Source organism: Phoenix dactylifera, chromosome 5, assembly GCF_009389715.1.
Source record: "Phoenix dactylifera cultivar Barhee BC4 chromosome 5, palm_55x_up_171113_PBpolish2nd_filt_p, whole genome shotgun sequence".
NCBI lineage: Eukaryota > Viridiplantae > Streptophyta > Magnoliopsida > Arecales > Arecaceae > Phoenix > Phoenix dactylifera.
The window spans coordinates 3074160-3100003 of record NC_052396.1 but is presented as its reverse complement, the minus strand read 5'-3'; the positions used below and the strand labels follow the sequence as shown (position 1 = coordinate 3100003).

The window sequence follows — 25844 nt, the reverse complement described above, 5'->3', positions numbered from 1 at the left end:
CTCTTCGTCAGCAATTTTGGTGCATATGATTATGTTTCTATTCATTTCATTTTTTGATAGTCTAAACTTTGAACAAACTCAAACATTTTGGTGCTGTAACTTTCTTGCCTGCTGATAATGAAGAATCTGGTTGTAAAATCTGGATAAAATGCATATGTCATACTTTATGGCTAGGAAATAGGAATCTCATATATGCACCCCACAAGTTGAGACTTCCCACACATAGTGAATGGAGATGGAGACTTGTTTTTGACGGACATGATCTGACAATCACAATAATCAAACAATCTTGAAGCAATCTTTTTGTCATCTCCTCTTTGTTGGTCCTGGAATTTTAGTAGATCCAATGCTCTCGTTGGACGTGGCGTTGGTTAATTTGGTTAACCTCTAAATTTCGCAGCAATACTAACACGTCGATGCCCAAGCGCCCGTGTCATGTTTCATACTCCAAAGCGTTATGTTTCATGTGCGTCGTACCTATCTAACTTCTTCCTCTGTATCTAATCGTCAAATTGATCTGATGGGCCAAAGACTACTCCATCCATCACAAGATCACAATCAGGCGGCTTAGATTTACACGGGTAAGCCTCAGTTTTGACGGCGGTTAGCCGCCGCCGCCGCACCCCCCCCCCCCCCCTCATTCGTCCTGGTAATAATATAAATTTTTTATATAAATATTTTTTTAAATATCAAAATTGGTGGGAATATTCCTGATATTTATATGTACAGCTTTGTAAAATCTTTATTTTATTTTTTATTTTTTTATATATATCCACGCCCATCTATCGCTAAAAAATTAATAATTTTAAATTAAAATAACTAAAATATTTTTAGACGGTAAAAAAAAAAATTTCAAAATTTTATTTTATTTTTAATTAAAATAAATATGATTTTTATTAAAAGTTCCTGTTGTATTAGAAGTATTTATCAAAAATAATATTTTATAAAATATAGAAATAAATATAAATTTTTAAAAAATATTTATGCAAATTTGAAATCTCAGGAAGGTTTGCATGTAAAAAAAACTCTTAACATAAAATGTTTAAAATCGCCCGAACTCCCGAGTAACTCCCGTCGTCGTCGTCGTCTCTCCGCCCCCTACCCTCTATCTCTCTCTCTCTCGTCTCTCTCCGTGCCCGACTAAACCCTAACCCTAGTTCCTCGCTTGCTTCACCGCGGAGGAGAGAGAGATCGTCCCCCGCCGGAACCCTAACCCTAGCCATGGCGGCCGACTCGGTCGTCAATAACCTCTACGAGACGGCGTCGCAGCCCGACACGGGCGGCGACGCCTATACCTTCCTCGAGTTCAACACCCAGGGGGACGAGTACGACTACCCCGAGTTCCGGGAGCTCTCCCAGCCGACCCGATCCTCGGCTTGGCCCTCTCCGGCGACGCCGGACGCCGTGCCGGACCCCCCCGCCTCCGATCTTCCGGCCCCCGACGCCGGCGCGGGATCGTCGGCTTCCCCCTCGGCGTCAGCCTCGTCCTCCAAGGGCAGGGGCGGGGCCGGTAATCAGGTGGCGGCCGTCGACCCCCTCGCGGCGGGTATGAGCGGGCTCAGCTTCGAGGAGACAGGGGAGGACGACAATTACGAGTATGGGAAGGGGGATTTCATGGAGCATGCGTGCCGGTATTGTGGGGTGCAGAACCCAGCATGTGTCGTAAGGTGCAACATCCCGTCATGCCGGAAATGGTTCTGCAACTCGAGGGGAAATACGTCGGGATCCCACATCGTCAATCACTTGGTGCGTGGTGGAAGATCCCTTCCCTTGTCTTCTTTTTTTTTGGCTGTCTATTAGATATTCTCTTGTTATTCCAGACACACGAGTTCTTGATTTCCTAGAAAACCTAGCTGGTATCTTTTAACATTTCGTGATTTCTTTCTTATCAACTTATTATAATTTTAAAGTTAGAATTTATTTAAAATGCTTGTATCTGGACATCCAAGTTGTGCTGCTTATAATTGTTTATTGGGTTGGATTTGTAGTCGGTAGGGTCTAAAACCAAATGAAGGATAAAAGGATAATTTATATTTCATTTTTAAAAGTTTTTCTTTGATTTTAGTTGATTTGTGAGTTAGACTTTGAACAGAACAATACATAATAAATAGATATCTCTATGATCTGTTGAGACTTAAAAGTAGTCACAGTGCCATTGTCCGACCTTTGTTGTGACATTTACCTGGGTCAAGATAACTGATATTGTCTGGCAGCTGATTTTCCTTGAACCAGTCATGGAGCTGTTGTCGTATAATCTGTATTCAACTCAGTTTTTGATGGGGAAGTTTTCATAGTTTATGGCTTTTTCTTGGTGGCAAGTGAACTCTCCTTATCCAGATATATTAGCATGCATTGTTCATCGGTTTGTAGTTTTGATGTCCCTGTGAATAAAATTGACAATAGTTGAGTTGTTTGCGAAATTACATGAGAGATGCTACTATGAGAGTGAAAACCCGTTTTAAAGATGGCCCAAATCAATGTTGATTATGCATATATATGTAAAGAAATGAGAAATGAGTTCAAAATGGCACTTGAAGGCAAAATATCTCTACAAACATCATCCACAATTAGTTTTTGGTCAGATTTGGCTGAATGGCTGAAACCAGATGGGAACTGCTTGGCTTCTGCTGAAATTGAGTAGAACCCATAGCTGATGTACTTAAATAAACAAAGAAAATGATATGTGACAGAAAACATTGAAAGGAAGCTCGTAAAAAATTCTATGGCGAGTCTTGGTCACTTTCAGATGAAGCAGACTGAAACTGAAACTGCTGAAACCAGACCAAAATAGTCATTTGCGGTTGAAACCAACCGAAATCACTGAAACTGACGAAACCCATAACTGGGGGTTAGTTTCAGTTTGGTCTTGGCATGAAATCAATCAATTTGGCTGAAATGGATCTATGAAAACCTTGAATGCAGTCTTAGATTACCAAGTATGCATGTACAACATCATCTGAAATTTAGGAAACCTGTTATCAGCAGATAAGTTCAAGCAAGTGTTTAAAACTAATGTTAGGAGCTTCTGCGGGAGAATTATCATGTCATTTTGTAATATTCATATACTTGTATTTTGGTTTGAGAATAGGAGAGTTGAGACCGTATATTTGTTTTTGCAATTTTAGCTCATGCAAATTGTGAGTAACATCACAAAATTCTTCTCGACTTGGAAAAAGTTCAAATGAAGAGAGAATGGGGAGAGGCTTAATATAGGGAACTGCATTCCTCTTTTCCTTTACCTGGAGACAGATAATATTATTTAAAATTGTTATCTAAGCAAATTTATGCCATAATCATTTACTTTTTTATACTATTGAAGTCTGATTTTGGTATTTGCATAACAAATTTCTATTTTTCTATCCAGGTTCGAGCAAAACACAAAGAAGTTTGTCTCCACAAAGACAGCCCATTAGGAGAAACAATCCTTGAATGCTATAACTGTGGTTGCCGCAATGTTTTTCTTCTTGGCTTTATCTCTGCAAAAACAGAGAGTGTTGTTGTTCTCTTGTGCAGAGAGCCATGTTTGAGTGTCAATGCATTGAAAGACATGAATTGGGATCTCAGCCAATGGTGTCCACTTATTGATGATCGATGTTTCCTTCCTTGGCTTGTCAAGGTCTGCTAATCCTCGTTTACATCTTTTATTCATGAATGGCATAGTAGTTAACTGGGCTTTGTTTTCAGGTCCCTTCTGAACAGGAACAGCTGAGAGCGCGGCAAATTAGTGCTCAGCAAATTAACAAAGTGGAAGAGCTGTGGAAGACAAACCCTGAGGCTACTTTAGAAGATCTTGAGAAGCCTGGAGTAGATGATGAGCCTCAGCCTGTAGCCTTGAAGTATGAAGATGCTTATCAGGTTCTGGATTCCATTTGAGCATGTATAACTTTGAAATTTTAAAACTGAAACTCTTTATGATAGTAGTTTGTTTCTGAATGCCTGTTTTAGATCTTGTGTAAAGCTTAAATAGAATTTGTCAAGTGCTCTGTCTTGCCTCAGGAGGGTCGATGATTTTTTTTTAATTGTTCAATCTTTCTTTTATCAGTATCAAAATGTCTTTGCACCGCTCATCAAGCTTGAAGCTGATTATGATAAGGTATGTGCGCTACTTTTGTGTTGCTATCTGAAGCATGGATTCAAATGTTGGATAGAAATATATTGTATCTGGAAACTTTTTCTATTCTTACATAATCTATTATCAGAGGCAGTTATAGTTGCTCTGTGTAGTCCTGAACTAAGAATTTAAATCACTTGATCATGTTTTTAACTGATGAATTCATTCTGTAGATGATGAAAGAGTCACAGAGTAAAGATAACGTGACAGTACGATGGGATATCGGTCTTAACAAGAAGCGTGTTGCTTATTTTGTCTTTCCCAAGGTTGTTTTATGAAATTATTCTATTTATCTGGCATGTAAAGAATTTTATGTTCTTGTGATATTACCGTTTTTTATGTACCTCTTAATTATCTATCCTTTTCCTTTAATAGTCATTTAGAGCAATATATAATCTTACAGGAAGATAATGAACTAAGGCTTGTTCCGGGAGATGAGTTGCGGTTGCGTTATTCAGGAGATGCAGCTCATCCAGCATGGCAGTCCGTGGGACATGTGGTATGCTCGTTAAATAGATATATAATGTATTTACCAGTAGTTAAATATGTTAACCAAGTCTGTCTATCACTCTATCTGTGTTTCAAGTTTGCATAAATGTTCATGTTGCTTGATTTTTACTGGCCACTTCATGTCACATGATTTTTACTTTGTTCATTTATTGATAACAATGTCATCAGATCAAGCTAACTGCCCAGGAGGAGGTTGCACTTGAACTTCGTGCTAGTCAGGTATGACCTTAGAATTAAATACCTGATACCTCATTTTTGCTTCTAGTTTTCTTTCTAGCTTGGGTTTACATGCTTGCCTTTTATTCTCATCAGGGAGTTCCTGTTGACTTGAACCACGGCTTTAGTGTAGATTTTGTTTGGAAGAGAACAAGCTTTGACCGGATGCAAGCTGCAATGAAAACTTTTGCTGTGGATGAAACCAGTGTCAGTGGGTGAGTTGCTTGTTTGGTATTTAATCATTATGATGAATAACTTATGTGTTTTTAAAAGTCATGTTTTCTTTACTGGTTCCATGTAAATGAAACGGTATCTTTATCCATGAACAGGAAAATCTTTTTTAGAAAGCTTGTACCTTCAAAATGTACTATGACTGATTTTACGACATTTTGTGATGCAGTATGAGCTATATTCCTGACATGTTTGGCCATACCTTGGACTTAAAGGATTACTGTCTCCATGTGTCTGTTTGCAAATGGGCTGATCCTGGGCCATGGATTTGCAATTTCAGTAGGGCCAACCTGGAAACCTGGTCCAAACAGCGTAAAAGTTGGTCCCATGGTCTAGCCCATTTGTAGTCCTACACAACCTTTAGGAAATATGATATCTGCTAGTTGGATTTTTGCCTACTACATGGTCTTTGCAACCTATTAGTTTAAGCTTGACCTTTCAGTCCTGTTGTTATTGCAAGTTGAAGTTTGGTCGTGGTACTAGCTTGGAGTTATTTGGTAACTTACTAACTGGTTATATATGTTAATTTTCTTTTTCTGTACAGGTATATATACCATCACCTTTTAGGTCATGAAGTTGAACATCAAACAGTTCGTAACACACTACCTCGCCGCTTTGGTGCTCCTGGCCTTCCGGAACTAAATGCATCCCAAGTATGTTTGCTTTTGACTATATGTCTCTTTTGGAGTATATCAGCACTGAAAAGATCAATGAATCAATATGTGAAACACTTTTTGTTTATTTCAAATTTATGCATGACATCATTGTGTCTATAGTTTGTCTCTGGAATGATTTTCCTACAATATATTTTTGAGACCTGTGAATAATGTTTATTTTGAATTTTCCCCTTATGCAGGTTTTTGCTGTGAAAAGTGTTCTTCAGAAACCAATCAGTTTGATACAGGGCCCCCCTGGCACAGGAAAAACTGTCACATCTGCAGCAATTGTATACCACATGGCTAAACAAGGACAAGGGCAGGTAATTGATTTCATATGACTTGCAATGCTAACGTGACATATTGAGATGCAGTGCCATGCCCATTATATTTGATGTTTCATTTAATTTCAGGTCCTGGTATGTGCTCCAAGTAATGTGGCTGTTGATCAACTGGCTGACAAGATAAGCTCAACTGGATTGAAGGTTAGGATTCTTACACATACTTGCAAATTTATGATGGATGACTACTTCTTACATTAGTTTTTTGGCTGTCATTTTCTTAATGCATGGATGTGATAATTTTCATTTTGTTTTTTTGCAAAATTAACAAAGACACTTATTAATGGTAGAAACTAGAAACTGATGATACGCTTAAGATGTTGCTATAAAACAATGTATTTCAATTTTTATTTTGAATTCTGCCTTTTATTTTCCTTGTTCCATTCCATTTCTCTCTTTTATCTTTTGTGGGACTTGAAGATGTTGGTAAAAAAGTATCTCTGGTACCACTAAGGTGGTAGCCTAGTGGGAGCGTGGCCTTACTTCGAACTAAGTGGTTCCGAGTTCGAAACGCACGGGCGTCGATTAAATTGTGGAGATCGGATGCTCCCTGCTCGGACACAGGGTCTGGAAGGGCGTATCGTTCTGCTGGTAGCCTCGGTGGTGCCAGGTGTGATGTACTCACACGTGGTATGCGTGCCGGAGCCCAGAGGGATAATCGAGTCGGGCCTACGAGTGGGGAGGGTATGAGTAAAACCAGCAGGGGTGCCCAACACACGGTTATTTCTACCCGCAACGAACATTCTCCTGGAGGGGTGGGGGCCCAGGGGGGGTTGCTACGCGGGGGTGGGCTTGTCCCTTCCTCCCCCTTTCCCCTTTTTTCAAGCAAAAAAAAGAATCTCTGGATATTAAGTTTGCATTACATTTATTCAAATTTCAAAATTGGTTTCTTGTACTATTATAATTTAGTGGGTAAGGTTTTTTTTTTTTTTTGTGATTCCCAACAAAATTTGCATGTCTTTTGTTCAAAATTGGTACAGATTGCTTTATCAACCATTATTTTCTTTTGGGAAAAAAACTGAGAATTCCTTTTTTTGTTTTATAATCTTTATCTGGCAAATTTTTTCTTTTTTTTTGTCTAATTCTAAACTTTTCCCCTGTACAATTTGCAACCTTTGGCTTGTGACAATTACAGCCATAAATTCAATATTTTACAGTTCTATCTTATGTTATATAAAATTAGTTCATCAAATTATATGTAAATGGGATGTAAAATGTTTTGAAAAAGTCTTGGCAATAAAGGCATATCAATTGGTTTATTTCTGGTAATGTTTATTTTCCTTTGACATTGTCAATTTCAGGTTGTTAGGCTTTGTGCGAAATCAAGAGAAGCAGTTATGTCTCCAGTGGAGCATCTAACACTTCATTACCAGGCAAATGAGTTTGTATTTCTTTTTAAATTACTTTCAAGTAGGGTTTGCAAGTCACTGATGTTTTCCTCATATTGCAGGTTCGACATCTTGATACATCTGAAAAGAGTGAACTTCATATGCTCCAACAGCTGAAGGATGAACAAGGTATTTTCTGATTATTCTTGTAATGGAATGGAATCCTCTTCTGTCTTTTACCTTGTCATTTTGTTCAATAGACTTGCAAGGTTGACCGTCTCATCTAATCTCCCTTCTTTTGAACTAAGCACTCATCTTTTTCTCCAGTTTATACTGGATTCCCATAACTCTTGATACTTGAATGAGTCTTATTTCTGGCACCATGCCTATGGCGGAACCTGTTGGACCAAATAGAACAATCTTTGTGGCATCTCTTTCTTTCTTTTTGACCCATTTAAATTGTTTCTTTATAAAGATAGTAAAACCATGCAGTTTGAAGCACCTTTTACAATTAACTTTTTCCTTGCTTTTCGCTTGAGTCCACATTTTTTTTGGAAGCTTATTCTAGGGCATTTGTTGCTTATGATCTTCCAGAATTGCCATTCAGTAAAAACAAGAAGTGGGGAAATGAAGTTGTTATGTATATTTTCAGGTGAATTATCAAGCAGTGATGAAAAAAAGTTTAAGGCATTGAAAAGGGCCACAGAAAGGGAGATATTACAGAATGCTGATGTCATTTGTTGCACCTGTGTTGGTGCTGGAGATCCTCGACTGGCAAACTTCCGATTCCGCCAGGTAGATATAGTTATGCTGAGATATTTTAAGTTTCATGTCATAAATGATAGAAAATCATATGCTAACCTGATAATGATTTTATTTTCAGGTTCTTATCGATGAGTCTACCCAAGCAACAGAACCTGAGTGTCTTATTCCTTTAGTTCTTGGGGTCAAACAGGTAGGTGATGGTAGTAATTTGTATGAGGATACATTTATCTTTATACACTTGTTTTCTGATCTGTTCTCAATTCGTGAATCAGGTTGTTCTTGTTGGAGATCATTGCCAGCTTGGTCCAGTAATAATGTGTAAAAAGGCAGCTCGTGCTGGGTTAGCCCAGTCTCTTTTTGAGCGCCTTGTCCTTCTTGGTCTTAAACCATTCAGACTGCAGGTGAAATCTCTGTTGTTTATTTTAGGTTTTTCCACTTTGGGAAATGACAGCCATTTCATTGTTTAAGTGGGCATTGTCTCTATGATTAGGCATGCTTTTGTTTACTTTGTTTTTTTTTCTTTTTGCTTTGACAAAAGGGGGGGGGGGGATTAACCCCACCCGCGTAGCAACCCCCACTAGCCCCCCCCTTCCACCAGGGAATGTTCGATGTAGGTAGAAAGTTTTTGTTTACCTCTGTGCTATGAGTCATGACTACTCTTTCTATCACGTGTTCAATATTGAGGTGTGAACAACAAAATCATTGAAGAAGAAGATTTCTGGAGGCATGATTTTTATAAAGCATGGATAAAACCACCACCATATATGTATCTACATTTTCGGTACATTACAGAACCCCCCTTGAGATTAGTGGTATATTACACTTACCCAATAGTTTGAAAAATATACGCTTATCCTCCTGAAGTTTATTTTTATCCAACACTTTAAACCATAACTTAATAGAATGCTAGTCAAACCGTTAACCTTAAATGGGACCCACATGCCATAATAGAAAAAATTAAAAAAATGATTGAAGTAACCTTAAGTGACATAACAACCACCCAAGGACAAAAAAAAACATGTGGCATCCTCTTCCCCACCTAAGGGCAATTTTGACTTTTCACATGAGGTAATCAGTTTCATTAATGCTGTTAATTTAACTAGGTGTAAGTGTAGGTTTTACAAACTACTGCGTGTAAGTGTAATAAATATAAACCTCGGGGGGATTTTTGGCATAAGAAAAAGAGTCCCTATTTTTTACTTTTTCCAAAAAATTCTTAACTAATACTGCTTTTGAAAGAAACTTTTCCCCCTTTCTGAAAGATGCTGTAGTCATTTCATGATATATCATTTTTTCTCGTTGAATCATATACTCTGTCTAATTGCCATATTAGTTGAATTTTTAAGTCATGATGTTGGAAAAGTCAAAAGGCGAAGTGCTTTTTTGACTTTTTTAAAACAAGAGGTATACTTATTTTTGTTCTGAAATTCGAGATGCTCAAAAATACAAATTATGCTTGCCAGCTGCTATTTTCCTGGCATGCTGTTCCCAAGCTTTACTATTTGATATGTGTTTAGACAATTTTAAGCTGTATTCTCCACCTGCTGTGTTGGGTTAGAGTTAGAAACTTGTTTTAGGTAAATTATGACGTAATAAGACTGAATAATGTTGCAATCAACTTTTTAACATGTTTGAATATAATTAACTATGTAATTAACAAAATGCCAACACCTTAGGATTTAATATATTCAAAATTGCTATGCAATACTAGAATTATGTAAAATTTTTATGTATTTCTCATATTGGATACCTGCTTTGCTGCTGTTAAAAAAGGTTCCTTATCGAATCCTTTCTGGACTCCATTCCTATGTCGCACAGTTCTGTTGATCTTTTAAGTTTAAAAACAAAATGTTCATGTTCCAGGATTTGGCCCTGATATTTTGTCCAACTAGAGCAAACTTCCCCTGAAATTCTTGCTGCTGGCTTAGTCTGAAAACTTTAAGATTGTAATTAGGTGGTAGTAGATGCAAGGTTGAACCCAAACATGGAATGTTTTAGCAGTTTCTTTTTCTAAGCTAACTGCTCGTTTTGTTTTCTTATTTTAAGCTGATATTAATTGCGGGGAAGAAATTATTTATGAGGCTCCCTTTTCTCTATATAGCAGCTTATTGTTATGAGACTAGTGCTTTTATTCTTGCAGTACCTTAAGAATGAGAAATGTTATTGTTTTTGTATCTTCATGCTGTTTGTTTGTCTAAAAATCAATTATTTCTTTGATATTCTGAGTATAGGTAATTTATCAGCGTGGGGGAAACTTTTGTCTTCTATTAGGCATGCCGAATTCCAAACTAGATGCACGTCTATCCTTGGTTATATGATAGCTTTCTCATGTTATAAAGGCAGTAAGGTTAATTTTGTCCGACCTGCTTTACACACAAACATATGCCACTATGCATGATCTCCATCATGGCGGTCTTAACATAATTTCCATCTTGATGATGTTAATTAAGGGTTGTTATTGATTTTTTCCCCTTTTTGTGCCACCATGTCAACTCATGATGGTCACTATAACTGCTAAAACCAGCTGTTACAACAAAAGTTATTATTTACCATTGAAATAGGTTTTTGTTGTCCAAAATTCTCTTTCTCTTCATTTGAAATGTTATTATTGTCATAACTGTTTAGGTGAATGCCTAGTGTTTCTGAATGATCATTCCTGAAATTGTTCTGAGTATGCATTCCTTTGGAACATTCTTCTTTGCCTGTATTCCTTTTAAATTTTATCCTGAACATCTTTATCACTTTAACTATTTTTAATGCATAGTGTTTTTGTTGGAAAATAAGTATAATATATAGATAATTTGTTTATCCATTGGAATGATCAATCTCTGCCTTATGTCAGCCTCTTTTTCTTGTATTTGTTAAAGTATCATACATGACAGGAATGAAGTAGGATACTTAACATGGCACCAAAGAGATAGTAAATGAAGGGAAAAATTGTCTAATTAAGAAATGCTGAAGAATATTCTAATACTTATCGAATTTGAGTTCCCTAGTATGCTTGTGGAAGGATAGACTGTTTAAATTTTTTCCCCACTTTTATTTGAAGTAAATGGGTTTTCTATTCACTTGATCAGACCACTTCTTGCGGTCATATGTTTCTTCTTGTTTTACTGGAAGATTATTTATCAACCTCTAAGCTTGTTTAAATTTGCAGGTCCAATATCGGATGCATCCTTCTCTCTCAGAATTTCCTTCTAATAGCTTCTATGAGGGCACCCTTCAAAATGGAGTGACAATAAATGAAAGGCAATCATCTGGCATTGATTTTCCTTGGCCGGTTCCTAATCGTCCTATGTTCTTTTATGTCCAGGTATCTGATATCTTTGTTCTTAATGTCTTTGTTATCTATTTGCAGCATTTTGTGTTTTGGATGATCTAGATTGTTCTGTTTTATGGCTGAAATTGCATCTTCTTTTCTAGATGGGGCAAGAGGAGATAAGTGCAAGTGGAACATCTTACCTAAATAGAACTGAGGCTGCAAATGTTGAAAAAATTGTTACTACATTTTTGAGAAGTGGAGTCATACCTAGTCAGGTACACTCGCTTAAGCTTCTCTGTATTCTCGTAAATTTTAGTATGTCCTTGTCTTTATTCTTGATACTATTTTTTTTGGAGTCATGCAGATTGGTGTTATAACGCCCTATGAAGGACAAAGGGCATATATTGTTAATTACATGTCAAGGAATGGTGCTCTTAGGCAACAGCTTTATAAGGAAATTGAGGTTGACATCAAAATTCAGTGTTAGTTTCCCTTTTAGATGGTTTTACTTCAAAATGTATGTTCCTTGCAGGTTGCCAGTGTTGACTCCTTCCAGGGTAGAGAAAAAGATTACATTATTTTGTCTTGCGTAAGGAGCAACGAACATCAGGTTGATTTTTCTTTTCTTAATTTTACTCCTTCAATGGATTCTTCGGATAGTAGTTTATTCATTGGTTGATGGACCTAAAGGATTGTTGGCCCCATTCTTGAACTATTCATTTGATATGATTGGCTACGTGATTTGGTGTAATGTCCTTAACACAAACATTTTATCAATAGCTTGGTCTTAAATTGGACATTTAATAAATGGGGAGGAATATTCTGCTCTGTAGGTCATGTACGGTAGATACTTGGTGCATCTTGATTAGTGTAGCTTATTAATTTTTCAAGCTCCGTTCTGTTTTGTTAAGAAAATGCTTCAGAAGGGTTTTATGTTCAGTTGGTTCTGTCCATCACCAATTATACCTTATGTCATTGGATGACATTAGAGCACTGCTTGTCATTGTAACTTAATTATATTTTAATCCTATTAGTCAAATTTCAAATAGAATTAAACCAGACCTGTATGAGACAGAGACTGTAAGTCATAATCTTTTCCTAGTGCATCTCTGCTGCAGAAAGTCTAATCTCGCTGGCTTGTCTGGGGAGAGCTCTCCTACAGTCCAAATATTGAGCTGGTTTGGTGATTGCAAGGATATGCAGAGTTTAAAAGTCTTTTAACTAAAAAAAATAAAATGTGAGCACTGTGGGTGATCGTGCATCCATTGGCCATATTTAGGTGAATCAGAAGTTATGACGTGTCTACCTTTCATGGCACTTGTTCATTGGGTGACTTTAAGGTACATGATTATGTTCGAAGTATATTTGATATTTAGATAGCTAAATCAATCCTATTTGAGTTGGAAACTAGTTGTAGGCTATAAGTTCTCCCTAATGTATCTGTGTTTCATAATTTTTTAACTTGTCTAGCTTGTATTCAAGAGAACTTCCAGACAGGCCAAATTTTGAGATAGCTTGGTGAATGCAAGGATATAATGACTTAACAGATCCTTAACCAAGAAAAAAAATACAAGGATTGTATTGTGCCCATCAGTTTAGACCTTGGTAAATATATAGGTGCACTTTGTCTAGCTTGTGTATACATGGTGTATAGATTTTTCCATACAGAAATATGGAAAAGGTAGATTGATGGTTTTTACATTTTAATTAATGTAAAATTGCATTTTAGAGCCCGAACTCACTTGTTAGCTTGTGTTTGTGTAATACATTACCTTCTACAATTGAAACAAAGAATGTGGTTTTTTAGGGTAGAGGGAAAAAGCCTAATTAGCAGGTACATCTGGTTCACAGATAGCTAGCATTTTTATGATGGGTCCGAATATTAAGATCTGCAAACTTGATGCAAGATTGGGAGTGGTTCGTAGGTGGAATCGGATACTGGAAAGAGAAGACCTGGAGTAGGGCTATTTCATTTTCACATAAAATTTCCTCGCAGCCTCGTGCCAAAGTACCTTTGCATGCATCATCGAAAGATACAAATAATTTGGTTCATTCATTATTTTTTTGAGTTGACTTGAAGATTTGTAACCCGTAATCCATCAAATGATCCCATCCAGATTGAAGTAAGAGCCATGACATCATCAAATATGTGAACACAAGCAGTTCTTTGTTTGCAAACAGGGCAAACAACACATTTAGTATGTTCCATGCTGGGTATCTCCCTTTCTTGCTACCATCCAATTCTCCCATTCTGATTACCATCTTACAATTTTGTAGGTCTTTCCATGTTCAATAACTATAGGAAATTTTTGTCCTTAGCTGTAATTCAAATAGCTTCTTGTAATTTAAGTAATGCTTATTCAAATGTCTTTCTATCTATTACAACATAAAGGCGCGAAGTGCTGAACTTTCTATCTAAAGTTCATTCTTTCTCTGCACTTTATACACCATCATTAACAAGACTGTAGAGGAATTGATGGAACTCTTCAACATCTCTATCTCTAACTTATCGAAACATTTAAATTTAAGAAACTTTGACAGATTAAGGTTGTTGAATAGCTTAATCATGCCAACGAACTTGCTGTCATTTATATTTTTCATACGAGGGCATCAAAATTTTCTATCAGTTTCATATATCATAGTTTGGCACACCATTATAACATTATCAGAAAATAATTAAAGTATATATCTGATATGGTTGAAGGGATGTAAGAGTGACTTGAGGTTGATAATTTTTTTTTTTTTGATTGGTGATCCACGAAGTCCATGGTTTGAGCAACATTTTGACTGCCAAAGGAGGCGATTTTCTTTTGTCCTTTCCTTTTTCCAAGAACCTGGTCCATATAATCAGTTCTGACTGGGTCATATGGAATGTAGAATGCTATCAAGTCATTAGTGTTATTAGAAATTTGACTACTCATGGCATGTATATTTTGCTTGATACTGAAGTCTAGTCTTCAACTCAACCAAGCCATTGAGCATTAATTATTTCCAGGACACATATTCGATGCTTATTAAGCTTCAGCAGGTAAGTGGTCTTTCTCATCTGGTGTACCATCACCAGTTTTCCTGGGGACACCTGGTTTCTTGGGCATATTACTGGGCTGCATCAACAATGAATTGGATAAAAATGTAATTATCGATTACTTGGGTGCCTACTTCGTGCCTGTGGTTCTGCCAATGGCTTTTAGTAATGCCTACTAATTGGCTGGTAAAATATTTCTTGTGCTGCTATAGCAGAACTTTGCTCCATATTGTAGCAACGATGATAAGCACTTGAAGACCAAAATGTTCTCCTGGTTAAAATCCCATTGTTAGTCCATTTGGTGTGATGCGGAGTTTGAATTTTGATGCCGTATAACTCTTAAGCACTAATGTAGGATCGAGGATTTTGCACCAAGGATCTCCTTGTAGCTTCTGAGGGATTCTGGATGTCTTGAATTTCATAGCATCTTCACAATTTTACAACAAAATCATTTCTTCTTGGATAATGATGTTTACTATGTGTAATGACTGCTTTTAGTTCATGGAAGTTAGCAATTGAGATTTTGATGTTTGCTTTTGTACCTATTTTTCAGGGTATTGGATTTCTTAATGATCCACGTAGATTGAATGTTGCACTAACTCGAGCTCGTTATGGCATTGTTATTTTGGGGAATCCGAAAGTCCTTAGCAAACAACCATTATGGAATAGCTTATTGACACATTACAAGGTATGTTTTCTTTTAATTGTGCCATTCTTTGTTAAGATGGTTCTCTGTGTCCAATTAGTTTGGTCATTCCTTTTACTGAAGATCATATATGCATGTTAACCATATGTTTTTGGCTTGTATGACTGTCAATCTTGTCTTGAGCCATGATTTGCATCTTCAAATGGATTGATTGTGTTTAAGCTAAGCCAGCAATTACGTATTGTTTTATGAACCTCAGACATTATCATTTGTGCATTTTTTTAATACTGCATCTTTGAATTTTATAACTAATTATTTTTCACAAATTTGTTGGCTTTCAGATTTCCTTAATAACAGCAATGTCTTGAAATACTCTAAAATCTTTGTATGGACTACAATTTTAATGATGAGGCGAAGGTGCATAACACCAATCCGCAAAATTCTTTATATCAACTTCTGATTCCCATGAATGGAAAGGATGGGTGTATTCCTTGCTGTATGTGCTATGCTATGCATGCCCCTCCAGATGCCCATGCAAAGATGTGCAAAGTCACGGCAACTCATCTTTAAAATTGTTGCAACAGCAATGTTTTCTTCAGGTTGCCCAGCCCCTTTAATTTTCACTAGATTGATAATCCCTTGGATTGTTACATCAAATATGTCCAACACAATCATAATTTGTCAATGAGATTGGTGTACTTGGAGATGGAGGTAGTTTTTTTATATCATAACCAACCTTGTAGTAATATATGCAGTTATTTTCTTGTCATGCTTTTACATAAATTTAATTATAATATATAAATAGAGCTAGCTTGATCCCTTGTTTTTTAAGGGGCTGTTTGAATACCCACATAATTTATCCCTGAATGATTCCTTTTTTGGCTAAAAATAAGAACAACTTATAGGGGAAGAGAGAGATTCTTCTCTATTTGGGGATATTTCAGGCTCCCAAATTCCTATAATTTAGGGTAATGAAAGCCACATTTTCAGGGAATCTGGTATCTTTAGAAGCAGAACTGTGAGTACTTGGAAGCCTGCCAAGCCTGTCCAATGGTTCCTTGCCCTGTGTCAGTGAGATGGCAACGACCACCACTCCCAATCAAGGGTATCAATCTCCCCGGCGGATGAATTATTCAGGCATACAGAGAGGCCGTATGTGTATCTGTTATACTATATGTTAATTTTCTGGGAAGTGATCCCTTCACCAATCCCAAGGATGTCAAACGTAGTCTATTATGTGATGTCTAGGCAATTCTAATGTTATGATTGAGAGATTGATGCAGAAATTTGACATCCTTATTTGAGAAAGTAGTGCCTTCAATCAAGGTTTGCTGTCCGGTACCAAAGTCTATGCCGATCGGCCGACGGTACGGTTTGGTATGCCCTTGTGCCATTCCGCGCCGGGCCCGTACCGTCACAGCAGAGAGGGCGAGGGAGTGGGAGAATGGGAGAGAAGGGGGAAGGAAGGGAGAGGGAGGGAGGGCCGCCGGAAGCCTTCGAAGGGCGCTCGAGGGGCCCCTGAAGGGCTAGAGCAGTGGCTCCGCCCTTCGGACTCCTGTTTCGTTCGAAACAGGGGTCTGTTGGGCTTTTTTTATTTTTAAAATTTTAAGTAAAGTCGGCGATGGGTTTGATTTCACTTAACATTTTTAAATAAAAAAAGACCAAATTTTAAGTGAAAATGGCAAACCCCTGGTCGACTTTTCTTAAAACTTGGTTCGTCTATGGGTCTTCAGGACCAACTTGGGATTTGAACAAAAATTGATTGGTTGGACTAAAAATTGTTATCATTGCTAGTTTATCAGCGGAGGTCAATTTCCTTGGTAAGATAATTGGAGCCTAGATCGATCAGGATTGAATGTTGGTAAGTACCAATTATGATTGGAGTGCAACCAGTATTATAAGCAAGGTCTGCAGAACCGTCTTGATCTGTCTGGTTCGGGGCGTTCCGAGCCGTACCGGCGGCAGATCGGAACGGTTTTGCCATTGAAATCAAGACGCCTCTCATCGTCGTCGGAGGGGGAGGAGAAAAAAAAGAAGAAAGAGAGAGAGTGGGGGAGTGAGGGAGAGGAAGGAAGAGAGAGGCTGACTGGGATGGGCCGGCGGAGGAGGCGGAGGTTGGGGAGACGCGGAGGCTCTCTGGCCTCCGCCGGCTCGCTCTGGCTGGCCTCTCTTCCTTCCTCTCCCTCTCCCTCTCCCTCCCTCCCTCTCATGCTCTCTTTTCCTCTCTTGTTGTCCCTCTTCCTTGTCTCTTCTATTGTGTCGGTACGGGCTTGGCATGGTGCGGCGCGGGCCTATACCGACTCGTCCCTCCGGGTAACCATTGCGGTGCCTGGTACCGGTTCCGCCGACGTTGATTATAAGGTAATTTGAGAATTTGAGATCCTGACATTAATTGGTAGTTAAAACCTATTGATCATAGGAGCTAGCTATGCTGGAAAATTAAGGTCATTGCTCTATATATAATGTATGTATGTATGTATGTATATGTATTTACTTCATTAGGGTTGAAATAATGGTTATCTGCTTAGGTGAATACTGTCATGCATCTATGTTCATGCGCAAGGATGTTTTGGCCATAGATTTTGCTTGTTGATAATTTTCTCTTGATAAGCTCATTCATCTCGCTAGATGTGTTAGACTTGCTTGCTTTTGGGATGATGTGGTTTACCATAGAATAACCCACGAAGGTGGTTGCCTTCAGAATTATTTGACCCCTACTAGTGAAGACTTTGTGGACCTTAAGAAGGGTTTGGTGTGTGATTGCACCTTTAGGCTCATATGAATTGGTTTGTTGGGGTTGTCTTCGTAATATTTGGAAGATTGATCTTTGCGAATGCTCTGGAAACTGGAGTCATGTGTCTGAGAGGAAGGTTGGATCTCTCTGTTAGGACCGAGAACAAAATCGGAGCTTCAGATATTGAGATCTGCTTTTTGATGGATGCTGAATACTCATTCTGTTTTATTTTAGCATGCTCACTTTTTGAACTGAAAAGGGAATGCATTTGTTTTACAAACTAAAACAGGTCAAAAGTTTGAATGAATGAATTTAGATGGAAAGTTTCGCCATCCGTGCTGCTTCAAGTGGGTTAATAAATTGTGGAACACAAATTATGAATCCGAAGATATTTGTTGCCAGAAAGCTATTGATGACAATTTGACAGGACAAGGTTTGCCTGTTATCTAAAGAAAATAATATTGGCAATGCTGAACTTTTTGATCCTGGGGGGGCTGGCTTTATTGGTCATCTCACTGTCTTTGTTTTGCTGGACAATAATTTGGCCACAATGGAATTACCTTGGGACCAGTATTATATTTTTCATGAATTTAATGCAGGTTGAACTAAAAGGTAAGAGATTTAACAGAAATCATGAATAATTTGCTCCAGCTAGATTATTTATGTAAGTTTCTTCATCATTATTTGTCACCTAAGTGCCTATAAAAATTGTTGATGATTGAGTTTTTTGAGGCACTGGTATGGCTTGCCTAGGCCTTTTATTAGGCATTACATGGACTCTCGTGTCCAGCAGGAATATTGCTTGTCAATATGTTATCTGCTAGTTGAGATATGTTTCAGAAACTTCAGATACTTTCATTGCTATTATGTTTTATAGAATGGTACATTGGGACAACAGAATTCTTATGTCCACTTTCTAAGATCTATTGAAACCACCAATATACAAAAACACAACTTTATATGTGCACATCAAAAATGCGACAGTAAAATTATGAAATAATCACCAACAATTTAACATCCAACAACTAAGAAGCAATTTTTGATCATATGCAGAAGATGGGATGTTTAATAAATATTTTGTTTTTATCCGATCTTACAGTATTAAATAGTCCATAGAACATCATAAATGTAATACTATTATCATTGCTCTTTATTCTACGTCCCTGTATCTAAAATTGTTCCTCAAGTTGAATTGGATTCTTGGTTATGTGTTGTGATCTGACTCTCATGTCCATATTCATACAACTGACTCTTCTAATTATTTATGTTCATAGGAGCATGAGTGCCTCGTAGAAGGGCCACTGAATAACTTGAAGCAAAGTATGATACAATTTCAAAAGCCCAAAAAGGTCTGTTGTCCACAAAAAATCATGTATTGTGGCATTTTCTTGACTTAACATGTTCTTTCAATTCGATATGTATAGTGACATGTATTTCTTGCTGAATCAGTGGAAATGTAATTTGAGTTATAGAATATATTTATATTTAATTTTTATTATTTATAATATATATTACATTATTGTTCCTTTTATATATTTTTATAAGTTTATAATAACTTATATATTATATTATAATGGTTATTTATATATGTTCTATAGTAGTTATAATATTTTATATATCTTTAGTTTATATGTTTAATCTTTATTTTATATCTTTTTTGATATATCTTTATTCTGTAATGTCCTGATCAATTGTTTTTTTGATGCCAAACAGATTTACAGTGACCGCAGACTTTTCTTTGGGGGTGGTCCAGGGATTGTGCATGCTGATAACTTTGCGTCCCCTAGTTCTTCGAGCCCTAATGCTGATAAGAGAAGCGGGCGCGGTAAAGGTATGCTATTTAACCTGTTCGATGAGTGGATGTACTTCATATCTGATCAAGATTTCATTTGATGGTGGTTAAACATTTTTGCTATGTCATCTCAAGCTATTGTATTCTAATGTCCGTTATGGTGTTATTATTTTGATATATTGCTCTGCTAAATTCCTTTTGGTTTTTACACAAACCAGGTCACTCTTATATGCCATTTGGTCCTCCAAATGGTACACATAAGCCTGGTGTGCACCCAGCAGGATATCCCCTACCTCGAATCCCTGTTCCACCTTTCCCTGGAGGTCCCCATTCTCAACCTTATGCAATTCCGACTCGTGGAGCTGTTCATGGACCTATTGGAGCTGTTCCACAGGTCCCTCAACCTGGGAATAGGGGTTTTGGGGCTGGTCGTGGTAATGCTGGTGGTCCTATTGGTGGCCACCTTGCACATCAGCAAACCTCCCAACAAGCTTTGGGTGGTATTGGTTCTGCTTTTAATTTCCCTGCCTTGGACAATCCAAACAGTCAGCCTTCTGTTGGGGGTCCATTGTCCCAACCTGGACTGATGACACAGGTTTGTGACCTTTTTTCACTATCATTCAAATTATAGATATTTGATTGTGTTGTGAATTTGTGCTTACTTTCCTCCAGGTACCAGTTCAAGGTCTTAGTCAAACTTTCCGTGAAGGTTTTTCTATAGGTGGCATGTCTCAGGTAAATGTCCTGGCACAGATTAGGTTTCTTCTCTTTATTTTGGCTACAAATATTGAACTTACATTTGTTTTATCAGGATTATTTGGGGGATGACTTTAAAAGCCAAGGATCACATGTTGCATATAATGTTGCAGATTTCTCAACACAGGTGTGTAATTATTCTGCAGTTTTCCCCTTTGGATTTCTAAATGTCCATCATATAGGTTAGGAAACATTGTAGATTTATAAATTCAATGTGAAATTTGAATGAGAATTTATCTTATTGGAGGAACAAGTTCCACCGCTATTTCTATGTATTATTATGTATAAATGCATTTGAGGAGCAATATGGATTGCTGTGCATCTATATTGGGTTTTGCCAACCAAAGCAGCTCCATTTTCTTCTTTAAAGATTTTTTAGTTGACCCTTTCATACTCTCCTTTTGTTCTCTAATCACGTGAAACACATACAGAGTATGCTGAATGTCCAAGACAAAATCCAGGAGAGTTTACTATATATCAGCATAGATTTCTCTCTAGTTACTGTTCTTTGTTGCTCAATAATTGATGTTGCTACATCCTCCTTCCAGGCCCATCATTCCTCAAAACACAACATGCAGTGGTTTGAGTTGCTATCTTTATTATGCGAGTCCATTATTGTTTATAGACCCCTCAATATATGACCACAATCAGCTAGTTTGTCGCTGCAATTTTAGGGAGAGCTGCTCGCTCCCTGATTATTTTAGATCACATTCATTTGTTTTAGTTTTCTTATTTGAATTGGCCTCATTGTATGTCAAGCACTCATTAAGGTACTTATTATTGGATAATCTTGTCAGTGTGATTTATAGGTTGCTTCCTTTGCACTGGAAAATTGAGCATTATGTTGGTTACCATGTTATTGGAAGTTGAAATCTGTAAATGAAAAGTTCATGAAAAGCCATATTTTATCTTTGAACTTTTATGAATATTTGCTCTTTCTATTATTTATATTCGAGCAATGTTCTCAAATTTGCCGATGGATAATATTAGATAGCAGATAGCCACCTCAGTGTTCAATATGGGCCGATCACCCTGTGCCCTGCCCTCTACCAAAAAAAAAAAAGAAAAAGAAAAAAAGAAGAGAAAGGAAGAATTTTTTTTTTAAAGGTTACATGACGGATTGCAATGAAGTTATAGTTCATTAGCTGTGTACCTTTTATCCATTTTTGTCTGAATATAGATTAATGAGAGTGGCATGGGATTTGAGAAAAAGAAGAAGAAGAAGAAGGGCGGGGGTCAACTTTTGTTATTTGTCATTACTGACTAGTTGTCTCGTTGGAGTTGCAACTTTCATCATCCTCCTAACTTGCCTGGACTCTTGGTCAACCACCTAGATACATAAGGACTTGGCTAGTACGTAGAAAGTACAATATTACAATAAAGAAACATGTTAATTAGCAAAATAGAAATTACTGGGGCACTTTTGGAACAGTTCTGTTGTGTATTTTCAATTATTAAAACAGATTTTGCCATTAAATTTTTCGGGCATTTCTCATTATTGTCTTTCTTTTTAATGTTTTATCAGGCCTAAAGGCCTTTTTGCTTTATGGGTTATTTTTCAACAACAACAAACTTTGTTTTCATTTCAATTTTTCATGTTTCCTGAAAATATTCTGATTGCTAAGCTGGCTTGAACACACTATGAAGCCATACCTTTGTATAGTATTGTTGTAATTTTGGGAAAGCTATATATGAATCATGTGGAACGAGTAATGTTGCTTATTCAAGAAGATTCTAAAGGTGGGTAGTGCTGTGGAGGGTTTACAGATCCATGATTTTCTTAAGAACAAATATGCTGGGGCATATCTTTAGCAAATTTATTATATGAGACATGACAAAAGGAGTACATTACATACCCGTTACAGTAGTAATTGTAGCCTTATATTACAGTTCTTGAACATGGCATGGATATTTTAGCAGGCATTCAGCTGATCTGGAATGCAGTATGTTTTTAATTCACCTGGAGATAGTTTAGTTTGTCTGTTGTGTATTTTAGGAAGTTTGGCAGCTTGATTGTGAGTTTCAATTTTTATGCTTTGGGTGCATCTAGCAACTTTAGTTATGTTAGATTATATGTATTTTCTGCTTGATAGTTAATACTTAGTCATATGTCCACTAAATGTTCTCGGTATGACATGCGTAAGTTGTTCCTGCCTCATTTTGGATTTTGACACTGGAATTTTGCTGGAACTAGTGCGCGACTTGTCCTATGTCTTAAAGTGGGATATAAAGTGGGATACACTTGGCTGTATTTTGAAATTTTGACAGTTCATTTGCTAACTATCTGATAATTATTCTTATAGATGCTTTTTTTTTTTGAGAGAGAGTTATAGATGCTTTTTATTTCCAGCGTTTGCTAAGCAGCTTGCAAGTTTTAGTGGATGATGTTTTTTTTGAAAGTGCATATATTATGTGATGGTATGCTTATCTATAACTTGCATCTCGCTGTTTGAGATGTATAATTTTTCATTACAACGGAATGTTTAAATATTTTTGTTGGCAATTTAGATTCATGTGTCACTTCCTCTAGGAGTTTCTGGGTGTATTCGGTGTTGCTTCTGCTTTTTAAAAAGGTTTCTTACAAAAGAAGCCAGAAGCTAAGGTTTTCTAGCTTTTTCTGAAACCGTTTTTCTCTCTTGTAGAAGCACTTCATCTTGGTACTATTACGAGACACTTTTTATAGGAAGTACTTTTTTGCTTTTAAAGATGCAAAAGGACATTTCTTAAGCAACACCAAACACACCCGATGAGTAATGCTCACATTTAAATGACACTAGTGCTTTTCGCAAGTGTCAGTTTTGAACATTAGGTGTACAATAAAATGAACTTTTATCTTTCTCCTTTAGGAAGCGCTTGCGGCTTTTGTTGCTTAGATTCTAGACTGCTCACGTGGAACAACTTAATGCTGCATTGTACAGGCTTCTCAGGGTGGTTATGGTGTTGATTATGTTGCTCAAGGACAGGCTGGATTCCCAGGGAGTTACCTGAACCAGAATTCACAGCCAGGATATCCCCATTTGGGCACTGGAAACGATTTCATGACTCAGGTAGATGGACTTCAAAAATCGCTCCTCTCTTCGCTGCTCAAATAGTATATGAACTCCTAAAAAGTTTTTTTTTTTTTTTTCTCATCCTTCATTTCTTTGGCTGATGCTTTGTGAGCATTTAATCCAGGACTACATGCCTCATGGATCCCAAGGTCTTTTCACCCAAGCAGGATTCAATGACCCTTCACAAGATGAGTCATCTCAGAGCCATTTTAGCATGGCTGGACCTGCTCTTCAGTCACAGGTTCTCATCTGGAATTCTTAACTTGTTTTGTTTAAAAATTATGATTGTACTTATGAGACTTGTGCAGGGCCTGATGAGTTCTCTCTACTCCCAACCCTTTACTCATTACAACACTCAGCCTCAAAATTTGCAGCCTCCACAGCCGCAAAGTCAGAGCTCACCCAACCCAAAACTTCACTACAATGGCTGAGCTACAGTGGGGTTGCCATTTGTGTTGGGATACATTCTTTGCATCTAGCAACATGGTTGTGCTGACACATATCTCTGCAGTCGTGTGCATAAAAAACTGCATCTTGGAGGGGTTTGCTTCTCACAATTACACCATATGGTGCACTAGTTATAAGATGATCTTGATGGTGAGCCTGAAGGTTTGAGATGGCAATTGCTACCAGCCTCCCGTACAGCCAGAGCTGAGGAAAGGATTACCCCATTTTTTCTTCGTGAAGGTATGCTTGTGTGGAAAGAAGTTTTCCATTGGGAGGATGCATCTTGTGCCTGTGGAAGGGGTCACAGCATTTCTGTCCGTGTAGCAAATGGACGGACGGTCTGCTGGTGATATCGAATCATTATGCATGCACGTATTTGGACTCTTAGGGTGGGTTTTGATAAAGAGGAACTGTCGTCCCTGCATGGTTTCATAAAAATACCCATAGAAAAATAGTGTGCAGCAGCGTCAATAGTTGGTCGATACTTTCCAGTAGTTTGCATCAATTAATGTATTTCTTGGATTGGGTTGTTCTATGATATACAAAGAATTGTAGTACCTAAGCAAGCTTACCTAATCGGAAATACAGATGAGTTGGATGGTTTGCTTGTTCCCGTTTTTGTTGTGAGCATCAGTTTGGTTACTTGGATTGTTGTACCTGCCATTTCTCGCTATACCCGGTCCAAGCGTTGGATTTTAAGGCGTGATTGCTGCTGCTGCTTTTTCTTTGAGCCACCTTGCCAGATGTCATCTTTATATGCTTGCTGGGTCTTGTTTTGTTCCATCTATCCAGGGCTTTGTTGAGGACCAATTTGGCTTCGATTTAGTTGCTCAGGCAGTTGAGGAAGGGATTGCAGTCATAAAACCCAAGGGTGAAGTATGACGTGGTTGACGCCGCATGTATTTGCCTGGGTACCATTTGGTTGTTTCAGAACTCCACCCTTCATCCTCAGAAATCTACGTCGAAGACGCAAAAGATACTAAAAGATAACTAGCATAATGCAGCGGTACGAGGAACCGAATTACCTGTATTGGAAGATAGGTCATGGGGTATTATTATATTTCATCCAACTAGCAATAAGATTACGGGAACGCACTGATCCAGCTGGAGGCTTGTATTGGAAGAAATGATTTCTCTTAAAATACTAGCAACATAAAGTAGAAACGGTATCTTTTTCATCAGCAACAGAATCATCATCAAATGACAAATTCAAGAGCTGCTGACCTCCTGAAAACCATTTTTCAGCAAATCAAATATTGTTTTCACCTGGCAATATACTACTGATTATTTGCGGCTTACTATTCGCTCCATCATATACACATCCCTCTGAGAAAAATACAAGAGCCTCAAATGAAAAATGCATCTGATTTTGTTGGCGAAGTCGGCAACTACCATGCACGGATAAAGGACATGCCCAGGCAGTACGTGCACAAATAAGCTGGTAGCCAACAAGCTTCACAAAGAATTCAAATCGATGTGGAAAGATTTTTTGATCTCTAGTGAGCCAGAAATATCTGTATCAAGTGGTAGACGATCTCTGAGAAAAATGTGATAAGCACCAAACGGATACATTGGATTTCCAATGACACATGCTGTTCATTAAGCAAGAGGAATCTATTCACCACCAGAAGTAAGAATCTCCATGTTTGCTACTAGGTAGCAGTGCATTGATAGAAACAGGACATCAGCAGTTTCATCCAAAGTATGTGCAACTCCACAGCTGCACAACTGTCTTGTCCTTCAAATATAAATAAATAAGTAAATGAAAATGCCATGGGGTGCTTATTATTCACGGGAAAGGTTTCTTCTCACTTTTGTTATCTTGGCAACTCTGTATTTGGCTGTCCATGCATCGCACTAATTCCTGAAATTTATACTAATCCAAATTGCAAGCCTCATGTTGGTATTCCCAGAATGGGACTAAAAATTCTATCTAGCCTATCATTCTTGTCAAATTTTGAATAGCAAAAATCA

General features: G+C 37.6%; 1 protein-coding gene across 2 annotated transcripts; it reads left to right on the top strand.

Annotated features, from left to right (window-relative positions):
* The first annotated feature begins 1069 nt into the window (after positions 1-1069).
* Positions 1070-24483, top strand: LOC103704631 (regulator of nonsense transcripts 1 homolog). 2 transcript variants are annotated; one of them, XM_039126518.1, is made up of 29 exons: positions 1070-1746; positions 3365-3616; positions 3685-3855; positions 4043-4093; positions 4285-4377; positions 4515-4610; positions 4790-4840; positions 4934-5052; positions 5613-5721; positions 5925-6047; positions 6138-6209; positions 7367-7438; positions 7516-7582; positions 8046-8188; positions 8277-8348; positions 8431-8559; positions 11316-11471; positions 11582-11695; positions 11785-11883; positions 11953-12030; positions 14999-15133; positions 19100-19174; positions 19539-19656; positions 19836-20212; positions 20290-20352; positions 20429-20500; positions 23292-23420; positions 23548-23664; positions 23783-24483. In XM_039126518.1, exons 1-29 carry the CDS (start codon positions 1222-1224, stop codon positions 23852-23854), a joined length of 3750 nt encoding a protein of 1249 aa, XP_038982446.1. In that variant the 5' UTR covers positions 1070-1221; the 3' UTR covers positions 23855-24483. The 2 variants fall into 2 exon arrangements, with proteins under 2 accessions (XP_038982446.1, XP_008786216.2); XM_008787994.4 differs by having other exon boundaries at positions 23732-24483.
* Positions 24484-25844: the final 1361 nt, after the last annotated feature.